The 19,931-nt window shown below is 51.9% G+C and overlaps 1 protein-coding gene and 1 long non-coding RNA gene across 2 annotated transcripts in view; one reads left to right on the plus strand and one right to left on the minus strand.

Annotated features, from left to right (window-relative positions):
- FBLN1 (fibulin 1) overlaps window positions 1-2,990 on the plus strand; it is an 82,288-nt gene extending 79,298 nt beyond the window's left edge. The window contains exon 17 of the mRNA XM_055394480.2: window positions 2,168-2,990. Within this exon, the coding sequence (XP_055250455.1) occupies window positions 2,168-2,307 (140 nt within the window). The 3' untranslated portion in view covers window positions 2,308-2,990. The remainder of the gene's footprint in view (window positions 1-2,167) is intronic.
- Window positions 2,991-3,863: 873 nt separating this feature from the next.
- Window positions 3,864-19,931, minus strand: part of LOC148777748 (uncharacterized) — a 28,261-nt gene continuing 12,193 nt past the window's right edge. Inside the window, exon 3 of the long non-coding RNA XR_016037533.1 lies at window positions 3,864-5,166. This is a non-coding gene — a long non-coding RNA (uncharacterized LOC148777748). The remainder of the gene's footprint in view (window positions 5,167-19,931) is intronic.

Below are 19,931 nucleotides of genomic sequence, written 5' to 3' on the forward strand. Positions count from 1 at the left end.
GGTGCTGAGGGCCAGGAGAGTCTGGGACCATGCTTGCCACATGGGCCATGGGCAAACCGAGGGTGGTGACAGGCCCCCATCTGTAGCCAGGAGCTGACGATGTCTGTGAGCATTCAGACAGGACAGAGCTGGGATGTCATCGCCAGGCAGGGGCAGAGAAAGGGTGCTGACAGCCCACCGAAGCGTCTGCTTAGCTTTCCATCAGAGCTAGAGCCCTTGTTTGCTTAGAATAGCCTGGAATTCCACCCCACTGCTGGGCACTTCACCTTTGAAACACAAGCCCAGGGAGTGAAAGGGGTTATGGCCTGCCTGAATCCCCTTCCTGACCATGACCTTGGTGGTCTTGACCGAGAACTGGCCACGGGTGCAAAAGGTCTTGGGCCTCTTTAGACTCCCCAGAGCCTTCGCTGATCTCAGGGCAGGTGTGAAGGGCCGCGCTGGGTGCACATTTCCCCAGTTGGCAGCAGGCTGTTTGTACAAACCAGCCTGCGGTCAGCAGTTGGACACTGCAAACAATCTGCGTTCTGGCTGTTCTCAGGCTCCAGGGTGTTCTTTGCGGGCGGCCCTGCAGTAGTGGGTGGTTCCTGACCCTGCCTTCAGTGACGTCATGTTGGGCTTGGGAATTGTCATACAGCACAACCAGACGGCCAGCTGCTCCAGCACGCCCTGCGCCACATAATATCAGAGTCGGGGCGGTGGAAGAGGGTCCCTCCTAAATGTCAACAGCTGTCGGGGTGGTACCTGCTCTGTGCCAGGCACGGCGATCTGCAGGGAGAGAGGCACTTCCTGCAGGAAGCCTTTCCTGACTCCCCCGCCTCCCTCACCTCCATCCTCACCCCCGCTGGACAGCGTGCGGACTTCTGTCAGAGCACAGCACTCACCTAGGTCCACCACCAACTTTGGAACCAGGATTCTGTTTGTTTTCTCGGCATCACCGTGAACAGCGCCTGGTGCCCGTTGAGGAATGCGTGAACGCGTGTGGAAACGAGGTACTGAGCCCGCCCGTCCAGCGGGGAGGTGGCCCCGCACCCCTGGAGCTCACACCTTGGTGGACGCCGAGCTGGGGTGGGGTGGATGGGTCGGTATCAGTCAGTGCAAAGCACAGGGTCACGTGGCATCGTCTGCTCGCTGAGGAATCTGAGGGCCCGAGAGGGTGGTGGGCTCTCCACGTCCAGCCGGAAGGAGGACGTCTGGTCCCCGAGCGCAGGGGCATTCTCTCTGTGAGATGCCGGGGGCCCTGCACGGGCAGGCGGTGACGTCAGGGTCCAGCCTGGAGACATGGAACTTGCGGGGACAGGACACTTGGAGTTGTTCCTCCTCCACTGCGACCGAGCTGAACTTACCTGCCCTTCCCTCTGAGCCCTGTCTGGGGAGGCCACCATCATGGCCTTTGCCGGGTCCGAACGCTGGTCCAGGTAGACCTCCCTGCCACCCCCAGTAGCTTCCCCGGACACACGCCTCTCTCCCCGTGCCGTCTGTCCTTCTGACTGCCCTGACCCATCTCTGCCGCTCAAGCTGGACTCGAGCGCCTCTTGCTCAACATGAACGCTGAGCAAGGGCTCGGGTGTTGCCCCCAAAGCAGAGGCGCGGAGGGCGAAGGGCCCAGGGGTGTGTCCCGTAGGGAACTGGGACTTCTCTGCTCAGACAAAGGGTTTGCAGGCCCCCAGGACAATCCTCAGTGTGAGAGATCGGGGGAAGAGGCGCACACATGCTTTGTTTCTTCCCACGGGTCACAAGTGGGCACAGTGGGTTAGGACAGAGGGGGACGGGTGTCTTCTGGGCATCTGCTCCGTGCCAGGCCCTTTGTCTAGACTCTTAAGTTCTTGGTTAGGTAGACGGTGGTAGAGGGGGAAACCCAGGCTCACAGAGAAGGAGCTGGCACGGAGCCTAAGGCAAGGACTCCAAAGCTCACGCGCACAGACTCACTCCCAGTGCGAGCTGTGCGCCGCGGGCAGGCTGCAGGGAGCCCGCTGTCACTCGTCCCTGGGGTAGCGGCAGAGCCCGGGGGTGATCGCTTGGAGGGCGATGCAAGCACCTGGCTCAGGCGGGACTGGATGAGGTCCGAGCCCTCCTGCGGCTCTGAAGTTCCCGGAGGGAAACCGTGCCCCGGTCTCCACGTTGCTTCGGTCCCTGCTAACTCCGCATTCGCCCTCTGCTCTCTCCCCAGGCGTTGTGCGCCAGGTGCGGCCCATCGTGGGCCCGTTCCACGCCGTCCTGAAGCTGGAGATGAACTACGTGGTTGGGGGTGTGGTGTCCCACCGGAATGTCGTCCACGTCCACATCTTCGTCTCCGAGTACTGGTTCTGAGGGGCCAGTTCGCAGCGCAGCCAAGTCTGTGCCTCCAGGCCGAGTCGTTGCCCTGTGACGACGCCCTGTCCCCGTTTGTACCACCCAGACCTATCTCAGTTTTATGTACTTGTTTGTAGTGTTAGGCCAACATGTATTAAGCTGGGCCAGATGAGTAAGTCCATCTGTTGTCTTTTGGTGTTTAAATAATGAGTCCAGTGACTTAACTGTTTGGTTGAAAACCTTGCTTCTCTTTTAACGCAAAGGTTAAATTTTGCTCCCTTTTCCCGTCTCTGGGCTGGGCATTGCTAAACGACCAACGGGGAAAAAAAAACATTTTTCAAAGGGAAGCTAAGTCCAGATGGCAAGAGAAGACCAGTTCTTGCCCTGATTTTATGAAATTTTGACATTTGGTACTTTTTTTTGCCAATCAAGTTTTGCATATGAAATTCTAAAGACACGGTTACCAAAGAAGAGCAGGTATGATAAATTCTGCCCAGAAGCAGCACGCCACAGTGCCCCAGGGAGCCCTTCAAAGGTCAATTACAGTTGTGTGTAAACAGAAGGATCCCCCGGGAAAGCCACAACCTGTTAGGCGTGTGTGCAGCGCCAGCATGTTCGCCAAAGCAGTCGCTGGGTTTTCTGCACCCTGCGTCCGTCCTGTGTCATAGGTGGGAAAATAAACAGCTTTGTGAGCCTCCTGATGCTGTGTGCATGGGAATCTTTTAAGAGGGGCGGTCCTGTCTAGCAAGGGCTTGCGAATATTCCCCAAGACCTTCTCAAAACCCTCCTGCCTCCCAGCGCTCCGGGGTGGGGCCCAGCCTGTGTGTTGGGAAAGCCTCCAACCCACGTCATTTCTGACAGCTTGCCACCCCCCCACCCCCGTCCCCAGGAAGCGTGGCTCGAGCACCCTCCACGCCCCAGGCTCGGCCCAGCAGGCGCGTCATGGAGCTCTGCTGGTGGTGTCCATCGTGGTCTTTCCGATCCCCTCTAGAAGCTGCCGGGGGAGATGAGGCTTCTCTTTTGTGGGAAGGAGAGATCACCAGATGCACTGAATCCCCCGTACTCAGCAGCCTGTGCTTCATTTATTCCTCCTAGAAACCCACACACATGGGTGTGATTGTGCCCAATTTAGAGACAAGCACACTGGGCTCAGGGCTTCCCTGGTGGCTCAGCAATAAAGAATCCGCCTGCCAATGTAGGAGACTCAGGCTCGATCCCAGGGTCAGGAAGATCCCCTGGAGAAAGGAGTGGCTACCCACTCCAGTACTCTTGCCTGGAAAATCCCATGGACAGAGGAGCCTGGCGGGTTACAATTCATGGGGTCACAAAAGAGTGGGACATGACTTAGCAACTGAACAAAAACAACAACAACAGAATTGGGCTCAGAGAGAGGAACTCAGCTACCCAAAGTCACACAGCTTTTTAGAGACAAAGAAGGGATTCAGAGTCAGTTTATCAGATTCCAAACTCCATTCCTCTCTAAAAGCCTGTGTCAGCAGAGACGTGGACAGACTGGACTTATGGGGATCCTGGCACCACCTTCGGCGTGGACAGTGGGCCGAGGGCAGCCTACACCCCCAGGCCCGCTTGCACCTGCAGGAGTCAGCATCCATGCCCTTGGTCTCCACGTTCGTTTCCTCCAAGTCCCGCCCAGCCTTCCTCCCATCTTCTTAGGCGTCCCATTCATGCCCCAGGTCATCTCAGCAGCCGGAACCCTGGCACTGGCCACGCTCTCAGCCCCGCAGTGGGATTGCAGCATGGCTGGTGTCTGGTAACTCGAGCATGTCCAACTCTCGAACATTCGGGAACCCCCAGCGTTTGAGCGGCCACTCATTTGGGGCACTCGTCCACTAAAGCCAGCCAGGCCTGGACCAGCCCGTCACATCTTGGCAGGAAGGGGAGAAGCAGTGTAGGGCTGGGCTGTCCTGGATCAGGTCCAGGGATGAGCAGGGTGAGGAGACGTCTGAGCAGCTCCCAGGGCCTGTGAACTGGGGTCTCGGCAGGGAAGGGGAGGGTGCCTGGAGCCTGATCACAGGAACGGACACCTCGGTGCAGGTAAGGAGGTGGGGGATGGAAGGGCTACATGGGTTCTGGTTCCCATCTGCAGCTTTCAGGGCAAGGCTGCAGAAGCCGGGAAGTTCTGAGCTCAGGCCCTGGGAGAGCGGGTTTCCGGGAGCCTCTTCCTTCTGAGGACTGGGTGGAGTGGGGTGGGAAGACATAGTGCTGGGTCATTCTGGGAAAGGGCCTTCCCCATCCTCCTGATAGAGTCAGGGTGGGAGGTGCCATTGGTGAACAGAGCCAAGCCTCCTACTGTCGGTTGGCTCTCAGATGAGCACATGACCCAAGCTGGCCAATCAGATCTTCCTGACGGAGGGCAGAGGGGCATAGGAAAGGGCAGAGGAGAGGTGGTGAGGTCCCCAGCTTTGGGGTAGAAAAGCAGAGGGGGATAGGGAAGGGAGCCCAGGTCCTGTCTGATTCAGAGCCAGAGGGCCCGGGTCTGAACCTCACCTTGGCGGGAGCCAGCTGCCCAGCCTCAGTTTCTGCATCTGCAAAGTGGAGCCAGGAATCCCTGCTCAGCTGCCTGGCTTCCCATGGCAGTGAGGAGCCTGGAGGTGATGGGGGCGGAAGGGCTTTGCAACCGCGAAGTTCTGTGTGCCTGTAGGAGACCTTGTCATCCAACGTGCTTAGAGGTGACGATGGTGATAATGAGACTGTTGCCACTGTCGAGCCACATGAGTGTCCTCCTGAAGCCAGGCGTCTTTTTAGTTCTGCATTTCCTTTTCTGACTCCTTTGCGAGACATTTGGTTATAGACGGTTCTCTATATTACACATGAGCCTGATTTTTCACATTTTATATCATGCTCCAGGCTGGGCAGCTGATGGACAGAAAAGCCTCCCGTTATTCTTGCAAAGCAATTGCTGTCAGCACCCAGTATCAGCTGTGTCAGGTTCCAGAAGGTCTCATATCACAATATTCTCCCAGAAGGCTGTGTCTGCTTTAAATAAAGGGAAACTACTCAATTTTTAGAGCAGCGCTGTGGCATGTAGCAGGAGTGCCTGGGTCCCCTGGTGTCCTGCAGGGACCAGTATTAAGGCTGAACCTCTCCATCCCGGAAGTGGAATGAGATGGAAGCAGACTCTTGAATGATGTTTGAAGTCGTAAGAGAGAAATAGAACCATTGCAGAGCTTTTACAATATGGCCTAGGGGAAGTCTGGTGACAGTCACTGTGACTTTTTGTAATTACATTACTCTGTTGGAGATCTGTTATGGGCCAGGAATACATCTGTAATGGTCCCCCGATACATACACACACACACACACACACACACACGCGCGCGTGCACTTCACTCTCAACTCCTCTGCCAGGCCAGCTCAGGCCCATCTTCTGCCAAGAGGCCTCCTGCCAGCCTCACCCCCTGGGCTGGTCGTCTGCTCCCACCACTTACAGTGTGATCTCCTGTCCGGTGCTCTTTCTAGTCCATCATGAACCCCCAACTCTGTGAAAGGCTGTCTTCCCCTAACATACCAGATCTGTGACTCTCACTTAAAAAAAAACACTTACTATATAATTTTTAAAAATGCACTAGAGTACAGAGAAGCAAAGTGAAGTGAAAGTCACTCAGTTGTGTCCAACTCTTTGCAACCCCATGGACTATCCATGGAATTCTCCAGGCCAGAATACTGGAGTGGGGAGCCTTTCCCTTCTCCAGGGGATCTTTCCAACCCAGGGATCGAACCCAGGTCTCCCGCATTGCAGGTGGATTCTTCACCAGCTGAGCCAGCAGGGAAGCCCAGAGTACAGAGAAGAGTATACAGAACCTCTCGCCCCCATCACCCAGCTTCAGCAGTTACTGACTCTGCCCATCTCCTTCTATCGCCCCTGCCCACCCCCCACGCCTGCCAACTCCTCTTATGTTGCAGAAGTATTTTTTAAAATCAACTTTATTTTTAGAGCAATTTTAGATTGACAGAAACGTTATGACGATGGTACAGGTACCGTATACCCACCCCGCAGTGTCTCCGTTTCAATGTTTTACTTTCATAAGGTGCGTTTGTTACAATGAATGAGCCCACGTTGTTGCTCAGTCGCTCAGTCGTGTCCGACTCTTTGCCCCCTCATGGACTGCAGTGCTCCGGGCCTCCCTGTCCCACACCGTCTCCCAGAGTTTGCCCAAATTCACGTTCATTGCATCGGTGATGCCGTCCAGCCATCTCATCCTCTGACACCCTCTTCTCCTTCTGCCTTCGACCTTTCCCAGCATCAGGGAAAGATGATGAACCCATATTGACAAATTAACTAAAAGACATCCTTTTTTCTGGTTTCCTTAGTTCGTGCCTAACACCCGTTTACCGTCCCAGGACCCCACGCAGGGTCTCCTATGCAGTCATCCTGTCTCCTTAGCTCCTCTGGGTTCTGACGGCTTCTCAGACTTGCCTTGTTTTCGATGACCTTGGCAGTGTTGTGGAGCACTGAGCAGGGGGCATTGTAGGATGCCCCTCCTTTAGGTCTCATCTGATGTTTTTCTCAGGATTAGGCTGGGCCCATGGGTGCTGGGGGCACGACCATAGAGGTGAAGTGCCCATCCCAGCCCATCTCATGTTGGCGCGTGTGGCATGAGCGATCCCTGTGACACTGACCTTGGTTGCCGGCAGAGATGGGCCTCTCAGGCTTTCTCACCGTGAAGTCACCCCTCATCAGCTCTGGACTCTGGGACGAGCTCACTATGCACAAGTCAGCCTGAAGGACTTCTTCTCCAGCATCTTGAGGGCTGAGTGCAGGAAGACTTTCAAGCAAACCCCAGATACTGTGTCGCCTCATGTTTCAAAGTCTTCGATGCTTTCAAGATATGCATTTCTAAAGATAAGGACTTCACCACCACACCCATTATACCTCACCGTATTCACAATGAGTCCTTAATATTGTCTAATAAGCAGCTTGTATTTCTAATTCAGCTCAACAAGCATTTAGTAAGATAGGTATAAGGACCCCAGGAGGGACACAAAGATAAGGGAGATGCAACCCCTGCTCCTTGGGGATAGGGGAAAAATAGAAGGCAGTTATTTCCTTAACAGGTGTGGCTCAGCTAGTAAAGAATCCGCCTGCAATGCAGGAGACCTGGGTTCAATCCCTGGGTCAGGAAGATCCCCTGGAGAAGGAAACGGCTACCCACTCCAGTATTCTGGCCTGGAGAATTCCATGAACTGTATAGTCCATGGGCTCACAAAGAGTCAGACACGACTGAGCGACTTTCATTTCACATTTCCTTAGCAGGAGGAACTTTTCATTTACCGAAGCGTTCACTTTGGGACTATTTTGCAAAACCAGCCTCGCCTTTGTGCTTCTGGTTTACCCAAAAGTAGACTTGTCCCTTTTGATCCTTCAAGTCTCAGCCCAAATGTGCCTCCCGGAGTTCAGGCTTCTCTTGGACTCCAACCACCCAGGGCCCAGACTCCCTCTTACAACATGGGATTCTTTCTTTTAATATTTTATTAATTTTTTACAAATTAACGAATTATTTATTTATTTGGCTATACCAGGTCTTAGGTGCAGCACGTGGGATCTTTAATTGCAGCATGTGAATTCTTAGTTGTGACTTGTGCGACCTAGTCCCTGACCAGGGATTGAACCCCAGCCCCCTGCATTGGGAGCTCAGAGTCTTAGCCACTGGACCACTAGTGTGTTTAGTCACTTCAATCATGTCCGACTCTCTGCAGCCTCATGGACCATGGCCTGACAGGCTCCTCTGTCCATGGGATTCTCCAGGCAAGAATATAGAAGTGGGTTGCCATTTCCTTCTCCAACTGGACCTCTAGGGAAGTCCCTATAACACATATTTCAAACACACACCCCAAATGGTCCCAGGGTTGCCTGACCTGGGGCTCCAGATGTGGTTACCTGGTTCCGAGCAGGGCTCTGGGCCACTCCTAGGCCAGGTGGTCAGAGCCAGGAAAGAGGAGTAAGGGGAATAGCATGACTGGGAACCCCTGTGCACTGCCCCCAAGACTGGATGGAGCAGGGAGGCTGGAGGGCAGGGAGGAGGCTGGGCAAAGGCCATTCCCCACCCGACCCCGACTCTGGTGAATGAAATCAAGCTTAAAGTTAGAAGGTATGTGCAGGCAATTGAACAGCTTCCCCCAAAAGATGTGTTCAAGTCCTAACACCAAGTCCCTGGAAATGTCCCCTTCTTTGGAAACAGAATCTTGGCAGGTGTGATCAAGTTGAGAATCTCAGGATGAGCGCATCCTAGATTTGTGGTGGGTTCTGAATCCAATGACTGGGGACTTCCTTCGTGGTCCAGTGGTTAAGACTCCACACTTCCACTGCAGGGGGTGTGGGTGTGATTCCTGGTCTGGAACTAAGATCCTGCACGCCTGGAGGCATGCTCAAAAGATTAAAAAAAAAAAATCCAGTGACCAATGTCTTATAAAGATAAGAAAGGGAAACTCGACACACAGATGTACAGGAGAAGGCCTGGTGAAAATGGGGGAGGAGATTGGAGGGAGGGGTTCCCAGGCCAGAGATTGCTGATGGTGACCAAAGCGGGGAAGAGGAGGCCCCTGGAGACTTCAAAGGGAGTCAGCCCCACCCACACCCTGATCTCTGACCACCGGCCTCCACTGTGAGATAATAGATATTTGTCATTTTGAGTCACTAAGTTTGTGTTAATTTCTTACAGCATCCCTAGAACACTGGTGCCATGTGTGTGTGTTTGTGTGTGTACACATACATATGTGTGTGTGTGTGCATGCGTGCTGAGTCACTTCAGTCATGTGCAGCTCTTTACAACCCCCTGGACCGTAGCCCGCCAGGCTGCTCTGTCCATGGGATTCTCCAGGCAAGAATACTGGAGTGGGGTACCACGCCCTCCTCCAGGGTACCTTTCCTACCCAGGGATGGAACCTGCGTCTTCATGTCTCCTAGCTTGGCAGGCGGGTTCTTCACCACTAGTGCCACCTCGGAAGCCCATGTATATGTATGAAAGTGAAGGTGTTATTCCCTCCGTCATGGCCGACTCTTTGTGACCCCATGGACTGAAGCCCGCCTGTCTCCTCTGTCCTGTCCATGAAATTCTCCAGGCAAGAATACCTGAGTGAGTTTCCATTCCCTTCTCCAGGGGATCTTCCTGACCCAGGGATCAAACCCATGTCTCCCATATTGCAGGTGGATTCTTTACCATCTGAACCAACAGGGAACCCCAATATATATTTTTTTATTCCTGCTCAGTAACTTATGTCTTCCCAGGTGGGCCTAATGGTAAACAGCCTGCCTGCCAATACAGAAAATGTAAGAGATCTGGGTTCTATCCCTGGGTCAGGAAGATCCCCTGGAGAAGAGAATCGCTACCCACTCCAATACTCTTGCCTGGAGAATTCCATGGACAGAGGAGCCTGGCGGGCTACAGTCCATGGGATTACAAAGAGTTGGACACAACTGAGTGACTTGGCATGCAGTATATATGGTTTATTGCTTTCTTGGAGAACGCGGACAGTGAGTGAATACTGTTATAGTTGATTTGCAATGCTGTGTGAGTTTCAGCTGTACAATCTTTCTCACATTTTTCAAGTTACGGCCCACTAGAGTGGAGATACATGCTCCCTTGGTCTCGAGCAGACCAGCCCCATCAGGACGGCCTGTTTCCCAGGGAAACATCCCTGGGAATTGGCGCCAGAAGGGCGGCACGGAGCACAGGAATCATCACCTCGACATAATGGTCCACCAAAGTCTGGCACCCTGAGTGACAGCAGGTGGCACTGAAGACCAAAGTGCCTCTGCCTTCCCTTTGGACATTTCCACCGTGATTCACAGTGTCCACTGAAAGTTCAAGGTGTCACTGTTCAATTATTAAACATGATGGGGTGTTTGGAGGCTTTGACGCACGGCGGTAAGCAATCTGTCTTTAACACAGCCGCCTTATTAATATGTGTGGCAGCTCCTGCATGGATCAGTGTCATTTAACTAGGCAGTGGCATTATAATCACCCATGAAATTATGCATAGGAAGGTCAGTGGGACAAGTCAGACTGAAATGATTACTCTGATGATTAAAGCCTCCTGGACTTGGTCTCCCTGCAGATAAATGTCCTTCTGGCTTGTTCCTTGCTGATTTTCTGCAGGAACTCAAGAGTCCAGTGCTACGATTCTGTGAGCCACCTTCTGGGTGGTGCCACGTGGAATGAATGCAGGTCTCTTCCTAGTTAGAGCTGGCCAATAGATCCTCTTGATTCATACTTCTCCAACTGCCCTGACCTCCAGTCCTGCTTCTTCCTGGTAATTTGTTCCTTCAGAGTAAAATACACTTGGCTCCAACTCCTCCACCTCCTTGGCAAGACCCTGAACCACCTGGTCCCTTTCCTTCCATCTACTCTCTTTAGTTTATCAACTGATTCATCCACGTACCTCTTTGCACTCCCCTCCCACTGGTGACTCATTTTACCTGAGTCTCCACCCCTCTCTGTCTAAGCCTCCACACAGCTGCCAGGTCATCTTTGGGAGAAACCAGCTTGGATGGGAGCGCCTCCTGGTCTCCAGTCCTTCAGGGCCTCTGCCACCAACCTTGTGGTATGGCTATGGCCCTTCACCTTTGGGCCACACTCTTACTGCCACCACTCCCACCATCCACTCCACACAGGGTCCAGACATGCAGGCTCTGTAACTTCGGACACGCAGGCCTCTGAGCCTCTGCACACAGGATCCATTCACCCCCAGCCTTCTCTGCGAGGTGAACTTCTCAACCCAGCATGAGATGCCAACTGCTCTAGGTGCGTCCAGAGGAGCCAAAAGCAGGGACCCAACAGATACTTGTACACAGGTGTTCAGAGCAGCCCTGCTTATAATCTGCCAAAAGGTAGAGACAACCCGCGTGTCCATCAGCAGATGAATGGGTAAACCAAATGTGGTCTGCCCATACAATGGGACATTATTTACAACAGAGAGTGAAATTTTGATACATGCTGCAACATGGATAGACCTTAAAAACAGTATGCTTAATGAAATAAGCCAGACTCGGGACAAATATTATATGATTCCATTAATAAGAGGTCCCTACAGACTTCCCTGGTTGTGCAGTGGTTAAGACTTCACCTTCTAATGCAGGGGGTTCGGGTTTAATCCAGGGTCAGGGAACTAGATCCCACATGACCTACAGCTGATATTATCTCAGAAGTAATATTGTAACAAATTCAATGAAGACTTTAAAAATGGTTCACATAAAAAAAATAGAATCTTAAGAACAACCTTAATAAAAGTCCACTCACCTGTCAGAGGTGGGGCACCTGGCGGGTAGCTCTGGGCCTCTCCCAGGACCAAGTCGGGCACAGAACATGCTCTCAGGAAGTGTTTATGGGATGGAACTGAATTGTGTCCTCCCAAATCCACATGTTAAAGCCCTAGCCTCCAATGTGACTGTGTTTGGAGACAGGTCCCTTGAGGACGTGATGAAGACTGAAGGAGGTCCTAAGGGTGGGGCCCTGGTCTGATAGGGTCAGTGTCCTTGGAAGAACAGGAGGACCCAGAGCTCTGTCTCTGTCCACCAGGTGAGGACGCTAGCCAGAAGGTAGATGTTTCTAGGGCAGGAAGAGTGCCCTCCCCAGGACCTGAATTTTCCAGCACCTTGACCTTAGACTGCCCAGACTCCAGACCTATGAGAAGTAGACGTCTGTTGTTTAAGCCCCGCAGTCTTTGGTATTTTGTGATGGTGGCCAGAGCTGACTAATATGACAAACAGACAGGAATGGTTGTGGTGCTCACAGACACAGACCATCAAGCCATTTGATGACCAATTAATGTCAGTGTAGGGGACTTCCCACAGGTGCCTCCGTGGTAAAGAATCAGGAGACTCAGGTTCCATCCCTGGGTTGAGAAGATCCCCTGGAGGAGGAGATGGCAACCCGCTCTAGTATTCTTGCCTGGAAAATCCCATGGACAGAGGAACCTGGCAGGTACTGTCCAGGGGGTCACAAAGAGTTGGACACAACTGAACACACACGCAGGCGACATCAGTGTGGAGCCGGTGTGAGCAGCTGGCACTGCAGGGAGCTGAAGAGGGGATGAGGGTTCAGGGGGCTTTGTGATCTCTCAGGATTCAGACTTTATAGGGTCTCCTGGCATGAGGAGTCCTTTCTGAGTTCTTACCTAAATGCACCGTTCTCATCCTCGTCTTCACTCCCCAGGATTCTTGTGTCCTAAACCCTTGTCCTCTCTGAGTAAAGTCTGTTAAAGATTTTTATTTAATGTGGACCTTTTTTAAAGTCTTTACTGAATTTGTTACAATACTGCTTCTGTCTTATGTTTCGGTTTTGGGTGTTTTTTTTGTAGCTATGAGGCAGGTGGGAGCTTAACTTCTTGACCAGGAATTGAACCCACACCCCCTGCATTGGGAAGTGAAGCTTTAAACGCTACACTGCCAGCTAAGTCCCCTGCTAACCTTGTGGGCAGAAGCAGTACTTATGATTTAAAAAAAAAAGTACTGAATGATAATACTTCCGTAGCTACAGTTTCGGTTCGGTTCAGTTCAGTTGCTCAGTCGGGTCGACTCTTTGCAATCCCCTGGACTACAGCATGCCAGGCCTCCCTGTCCATCACCAACTCCTGGAGTTTACTCAAACTCATGTCCATCAAGTCGATGAAGACATCCAATCATCTCATCCTCTGCTGTCCCCTTCTCCTCCTGCCCTCAACCTTTCCCAGCATCAGGGTCTTTTCAAATGAGTCAGCTCTTCGCATCAGGTGGCCAAAGTATTGGAGTTTCAGCTTCAAACATCAGACCTTCCAATGAATATTCAGGACTGATTTCCTTTAGGATGGACTGGTTGGATCTCTTTGCAGTCCAAGGGACTCTCAAGAGTCTTCTCCAATACCACATTTCAAAAGCATCAATTCTTCGGCACTCAGCTTTCTTCACAGTCCAACTCTCACATCCATACAGGACTACTGGAAAAACCATAGCCTTGACTAGATAGACCTTTGTCTGCAAAGTAATGTCTCTGCTTTTTAATATGCTGTCTAGGTCTGTCATAGCTTTTCTTCCAAGGAGCAAGTGTCTTTTAATTTCGTGGCTGCAGTCACCATCTGCAGTGATTTTGGAGCCCCCCAAAGTAAAATCTGTCACTGTTTCCTTTGTTTCCCCATCTATTTGCCATGAAGTGATGGGACCAGCTGCCACGATCTTAGTTTTCTGAATGTTGAGTTTTAAGCCAGCTTTTTCACTCTCCTCTTTCACTTTCATCAAGAGGCTCTTCAATTCCTCTTCACTTTCTGCCATAAGAGTGGTGTCATCTGTTATGTCTGAGGTTATTGATATTTCTCCTGGCAATCTTGATTCCAGCTTGTGCTTCATCCAGCCCAGCATTTCAACCTACAGTTTAGGTTTTAAGAATGATATATACCTATGAAAGCTGGGCTATGCCCAAAGTGCTGGGTGTTGCTTTCACTGCAATAGGCTCCTGGGACTCAGAAATCAGAAAGGAATGTTTTCTACTCTACAGAGGGAAGGATTCTCACCCCCAGCCTAGCTTGACAACTTGATGGTTGCTTTTCTCAGCCCAGCCTAGATAATTGCATAATTAATTGCATATAGGTAACTAACCCAGAGAAGGTGGTTATTAGGAGCAGAGAGCCCAACGCCCACTCCCCTGGAAAGAGGCCAGGCGCACCTCTGGGTCAGGTCCTGGGTTGGGGAGCTGCCGACCCGTGTGCAGGGCTCCTGGGTTCATGTCTGATCACAGGGGCAGTTCGGCCTGAGAACCAGAGGGACTTGCTGCAGCCTGTTGACTCTGTGGTGTCAAGCCAGAAGTGGTTCTGGAACCCAGACCCTACCAGGGTGGATGAGGTGCTGCTGTCTCCCCATCTTGAGGCTGGAAAGTCAGGGGTTTCCCTGGGGGCTTTGGCCAGTCCCCCTTGGGGTTCTCTTGGAGGCTTCTAGAAAGCCAGCCTCCACTTCCTTCCCCCTTCCCTCCCCCATTATGGTCCACAAGGCCGTGCATTTGCCCAGGGTCTGATGCACCCGCTCCTTGGCTGGCTCCCTGAGCCCTGGCCAAATTGTGATGCAGCCGCACGTGGAGGGTCTCAACCTCTGAGAAGAACAGCCATCTCTCAGTCACCTGGCGAGTGTGCCCTGGCATCGCTGGACCAAATGCTTTGGGTGCTGGGGGCAGAGAAATGGTCCCTAGACAGACTGGATTCTTTAAATGAGCCCCTCACCCCCAGCATTCTTGGCCTCTGGGGCCTCATCTGCCAGGCACAGATTTCCAAGGGCCTCTTCCCACTCTACTAGTTCACAGCCTGGAGGGACGGGGGGACGGGAGGGGACGGGCTGGAGGGGGTTGGCCCAGAGTTGTCAAGGGGCTGGTGGAATAACCACATCACACCACTGGCCTGCACACTCCCTCTAACTTTCTGTCTCCCTCTGCAGAAAACCTGGGGACGAAGCACGTGATTTCTGTATAGGGTCGACTTGTGACCACTTACCCACGAGCTGGGATAACTGCAGAAGTCCAAGGTGTGGGGTAGCCCGGAGCCCCCTTCCAGCACCCCTTCTTCCCTCTGCAGACCTCTGTGTGGCCCTGCAACCCTGGCTTTGGGCAAGACCATTAAGAAGAGAGACAGATGGGGTGGGAGGCAGGGGGAGAGGTGGGTGCCCCTTGTGGAGCTGAGAAAGGGAGGGTCATCTGGGGGTGAGAGGGAGAAGCTTTTGAAATGACACAGAGCAGGGGCGGCCATCGAAGCCCCCCATTGCGGACCTCTTAGGGGAGTGGCCAAGTTCCAAGATCCTCCCTGGAAAATCTAAGTAGTTACCAGAGCCAACCACGACAGCCACATCAAGCAACAACTTTGACCCTGACATTGTGTTCCTGCATGAGACCCTCACTCAGCTCCTAGCTCTGGTTCCTACACCTTGACAGGTAAATTATTCCAGTTGTTCTGTGGAGTGGCCAGTGACTGGGATCATTCCTAAGAGGCGAACGCTTATTTCTGCATTTCTTTTTTTCCCCAATAAATCATCCCTTCATCTATTTAGTAATTACTGAACTCAGCATTGTGCTAGACAAACATTTATAAACAAAATAGGACCAAAAAATTATAATCGGACTCAAATATTTGTACAGCAAATGTTCATAGCAATATTCACAATAGCCAAAATGTAGAAACAACTCAAATGTCCGTTGATGAACAGATAGACAAAGGGTCGTGTATTCATACTACAGCATCACCAATTCGATGGACGTGAATCTGAGCAAACTCTGGAAGATGGTGAAGGACAGGGAAGCCTGGCATGCTGCAGTCCATGGGGTCGCAGAGTTGGACACGACTTAGCGACTGCACAATCCATACCATGGAACATTATTCCTGCTAATCCATGCTACCACATGGATGAAACTTAAACATTAGGCTAAGAGAAATAAGGCAGAGGAAAATAAAGACCAAACACTGTATGACTCCGTGTGAGATTCCTAGAATAGGCAAATTTCTGCATTTTTCATGGTCACAACAGGTGGTTCCCAGGACTCTTCAGATTGCCAAGAAAACACCCTCCCAGACAACCTTTCCTCTCTGAGTAGTAGGCTCCTGTGCACACAGCAAGTGCTTACTTCTTGCTCTAGACAGCAGAGCCTGCCTGCCTCAGCATGAAGAGTGTGGGTTTGCACAAAGGAACCATTTCCCCGTTGTCTGCTTAGATTAGCAGTCTCCTGGATAAAACCGGGCTGCCCTGGTGGCTCAGACGGTAAAGAATCCACCTGCAGGGCAGAAGATCCAGGTTCGATTCCTGGGTCTGGAAGATCCCCTGGAGAGGAGAGTGTCAACCCACTCCAGTATTCTTGCCTGGGAAACCCCATGGACAGAGGACCTGGCAGGCTACAGTCCATGGGATCACAAAGTGTCGGACACGACCGAGGAACTAACACATACACTAGTTAAAATCGCTTCCGCAAGCCCTTATGGGTAAGAACTCTCAGAACCCTTCCAGCTGGTTGCCCTGGAAACGTGAGAGCATCTGCCTCCAAACCCAAATCCTAGCAGAGAAAGTGTTTGGCATCCCTGGACCGCACGCAGGCGGTGCGGGGGTCACAGGAGAATCCCCTGTCCTGGGCCAATGAAAACACGAGGAAAGTGACTCGTCACTTGTCATGGTTTAGTCGCTAAGTCGTGTCCAACTCTGCGACCCCATCCCACCCCTCTAGGCTGTCACAGATCACTCGGTTTGAGCTCCCTGCATCATACAGCAAATTCCCACTGGCTATCCATTTTACATATGGTAAGTTTTCTTCTTTCAATTTTAAACAAATTTTTATTGCACATCTAGTGGGGAATACAGGGAATGGGTGGAGGGAATCTGTCAGGTCTGGTTTCTTTCATTGTTTCTTGCAAACTTGCTGGACTAAATTTTGTTTCCATCACTTAAATTTTGTTAGCGTTTGCTCTGCCAATGGAGGAGACACAAGAGATCCTGGTGGGATCCCTGGCTCAGGATCTCCTGGAGGAGGAAATGGCAAGCCACTCCATTATTCTTGCCTGGAGAATTCCACGGACAGAGGAGCCTGGAGGGCCACAGTCCACAGGGTCACAAAGAGTCTTAAACAAGATGTTTAAGACCAGATTCATTTCACTTTCACAAATATTTAGAGAAATTCTCAAAGAAAGAGCCAATGAGTTGTTCATAAATTAATAATTAATTTTGCTAATAAAAGTATCATGTGAGGGGCTTCTGGTGGTCCAGTTGTTAAGAACCCGCCTGCCCAGGCAGGGGACACAGGTTCAATCCCTGGCCCCAGAAGATCCCACGTGCTGCCGGGCCACAGAGCTCATGCACCGCAACTACTCAGCCCGAGCTCCACGAGAGAAGCCCTGTGCGCCGCAGCTGGAGAGCGCCTCCGTCAGACATGCTCAGCCGGGCCAGAAATTACAGTGAAAAAAATAAAAGCGGTAAGTGTGTATCTTTAAAGGCACCATATGCTTTTAGAGTTCTAAGAGCCAACAGTTACTTTGGCAACTGGTAAACTCAAATCTAAATTTAATGTCCAATTGAATAATACCCTATCTGACATTTAAAATTTAGTTTAACCTTCCCCTTTGTTTCTGATCTCCATTTTTTTTTAACTCTGTTCTATGCTAGAGCGTGATTTTTACAGCAAGTCACCTCATATTTTTTAAAATGAAGCATAAATTAGAAATAATTTTATTTAAAAATGAGTATTAAGTAGAAATCACCTGACGCAATAACCAAAAGGTGGAAACAACCCAAGTGTCCAACAACGGATGGATGGATAAACAGAATGCGGTCTCTGTGTACACTGGAATATTATCAGCCTTAAAAAAAGGGAATTCTGAGATAGTGTGTGTGGACTCAGTCGTGGCCGACTCTTTGTGACCCTGTGGACTGTAGCCCTCCAGGCTCCTCTGTCCATGGAATTCTCCAGGCAAGAATAATGGAGTGGCTTGCCATTTCCTCCTCCAGGAGATCCTGAGCCAGGGATCCCACCAGGATCTCTTGTGTCTCCTCCATTGGCAGGTGGATTCTTTACCACTAGGGTACCTGGGAGGCGCTTCTGACATAGGCTACTATCCAAATGAAACTCGAGGACATTTTGCTGCGTGAAATAATCAGTGACAGAAAGACAGATACTATGTGATTTCCCTTTTCTGAAGTAGCCAGAGGAGTCAAATTCATACACACAGAAGGTAAGATGGTGGGGGCCAGGGGCTGAGGGTTGGCAGAGTTGGCGTTCGATGGGCACGGCGCTTCAGTTGTGTAAAACGAACAAGTTCTGGAGGTGGATGGTGGTGATGGTTGTATAACAATGTGCGCGGACTTAATGCCAGTGAATCCTACGCTTAGAAAAGACTAAAATGGTAAATTTCTTTTGTATGTATTTTACTACCAAAAAAAGAGACCAGGTAAAAAAAATCGCTGGAAAGTGAAGAGTGTAAAATGTTTGTCCTATAGAAAATGCCCTGGGCCAGTTTCTGCTAGTTTTTTTCTTAGAAGAAGGACAATACAGTAGCTTCCATGTGGATTTATCCATCCCCCTACCAAAGTTGATCAGCTGGGCCTCTCCAAGGAGGCATCCGTGGTGTAAACGCTGACTAGCCACCAGCACAGCTAACATGGGCCCCCCCTGTAACTTGATGCCAGCCCCGTCCCCAGAGCAGGTGGGCGTCTGTTAAGCAGCAGGACCAAGGCTGCCCCCCACCTCCCAGCCCACAGGCCTAGTGGGGAAGGAACATGGTAAATGTGGCCTTTCAGCAGCCGCCGCAACTGTCATCACCGCTTTATTTTATCTCTGGCCTCCGGGGATTCACACTGCTTCCCCATTATTAGTCCTATTATATCATCATCCACAATTTTGCTTGTCAGCCAGTTGGGGAGGGGAGGTACCGTTACAACACCGGGGCGCCGAGCAGAGAAAAAGGAGCCGTGTCTCCCTGGGGTGGGAGGGAGGCGGGCGGAGGTGACTGTGAGCCTGCTGCTCCCACGGTGGCTGTTGACAGACGGGGGCCCGGGAAAGGGCTTCCTGGGCCCTCGCTGTCGTCCTTGGGAGCCCCCAAGGCCGATTGTACTAGAGGTGGACAAAGGCCGGGCCACCCTGTCTGCTGGCACCCTTGGAGGCCGGGTCGTATTGTGTCTGACTCATTGGGTCTTGAATCAGAGGGGACTGGGGCCTGCAGGAGCAGGGGATGGACGCAGTTTCCCTGGCAACTGACGCTGCTGCCGCTGCTAAGTCACTTCAGTCGTGTCCGACTCTGTGCGACCCCATAGACAGCAGCCCACCAGGCTCCCCCGTCCCTGGGATTCTCCAGACAAGAACACTGGAGGGGGTTGCCATTTCTTTCTCCAATGCATGAAAGTGAATAGTGAAAGTGAAGTCGCTCAGTCATGTCCAACTCTTAGCGACCCCATGGACTGCAGCCCACCAGGCTCCTCCGTTCATGGGATTTTCCAGGCAAGAGTACTGGAATGGGGTGCCATTGCCTTCTCCAGCAACCGACGCTAACAATGGCCAAAGAGCAGTGAGGAGGAGCTTGGAAATATAAAGCCGGCTGGCCCAGTCCTGAGTCCTGGCTCAGCCACTGTGGAGCTGTGTGATCTGGGTAAGTTGCTAAACCTCTCTGAGGCTGATGCGGGGACCACGATGGTACTTGTGAAAGCTCCTAGCATGGTCCCCGCCACCCAGGTCCCTTCCCCCATCCTCCTTCCCACCTCCCTGTCAGCCCACGGGGAGAAATACCACCCTGGTGGTCTTGCTAACAAGTCTCCAGCCCCAGAGCACCAGTTTCTGGGACAACCTAGAAGGTGGTGTGGTGGGGGGGTGTGGAGACGGGAGGGAGGTTCAAGAGGGAGGGGACATATGCATGCTGGTGGCTGACTCACGTTGATGTCTGGCAGAGAGCAACGCAATGTGGGAAAGCAACTATCCCTCAACGAAAAAGAAACCCATTTTGAAAAGAGACTTCAGAGACCACCCTGCCCCTCCCTGCCTGCCCAGTGGTCACTTCCCTCCATCCACGGAGAGGGCAGCCTCTGAGGAATGCTGGCCACTGTCCCCTTCTGAGAGCCGCTCTGGCCGGTGTCCTGCAGAGTCTGAAGGGCTAACTCTAAGGGCTTGACTCGGATTGTCTGCAGCTATGTCCCAAGGGGGTGAGAG

The sequence above is a fragment of the Moschus berezovskii genome, chromosome 6, assembly GCF_049115385.1.
Source record: "Moschus berezovskii isolate FMDL1 chromosome 6, NW_MosBer_1.0, whole genome shotgun sequence".
In the NCBI taxonomy this organism is placed as follows: Eukaryota; Metazoa; Chordata; class Mammalia; order Artiodactyla; family Moschidae; genus Moschus; species Moschus berezovskii.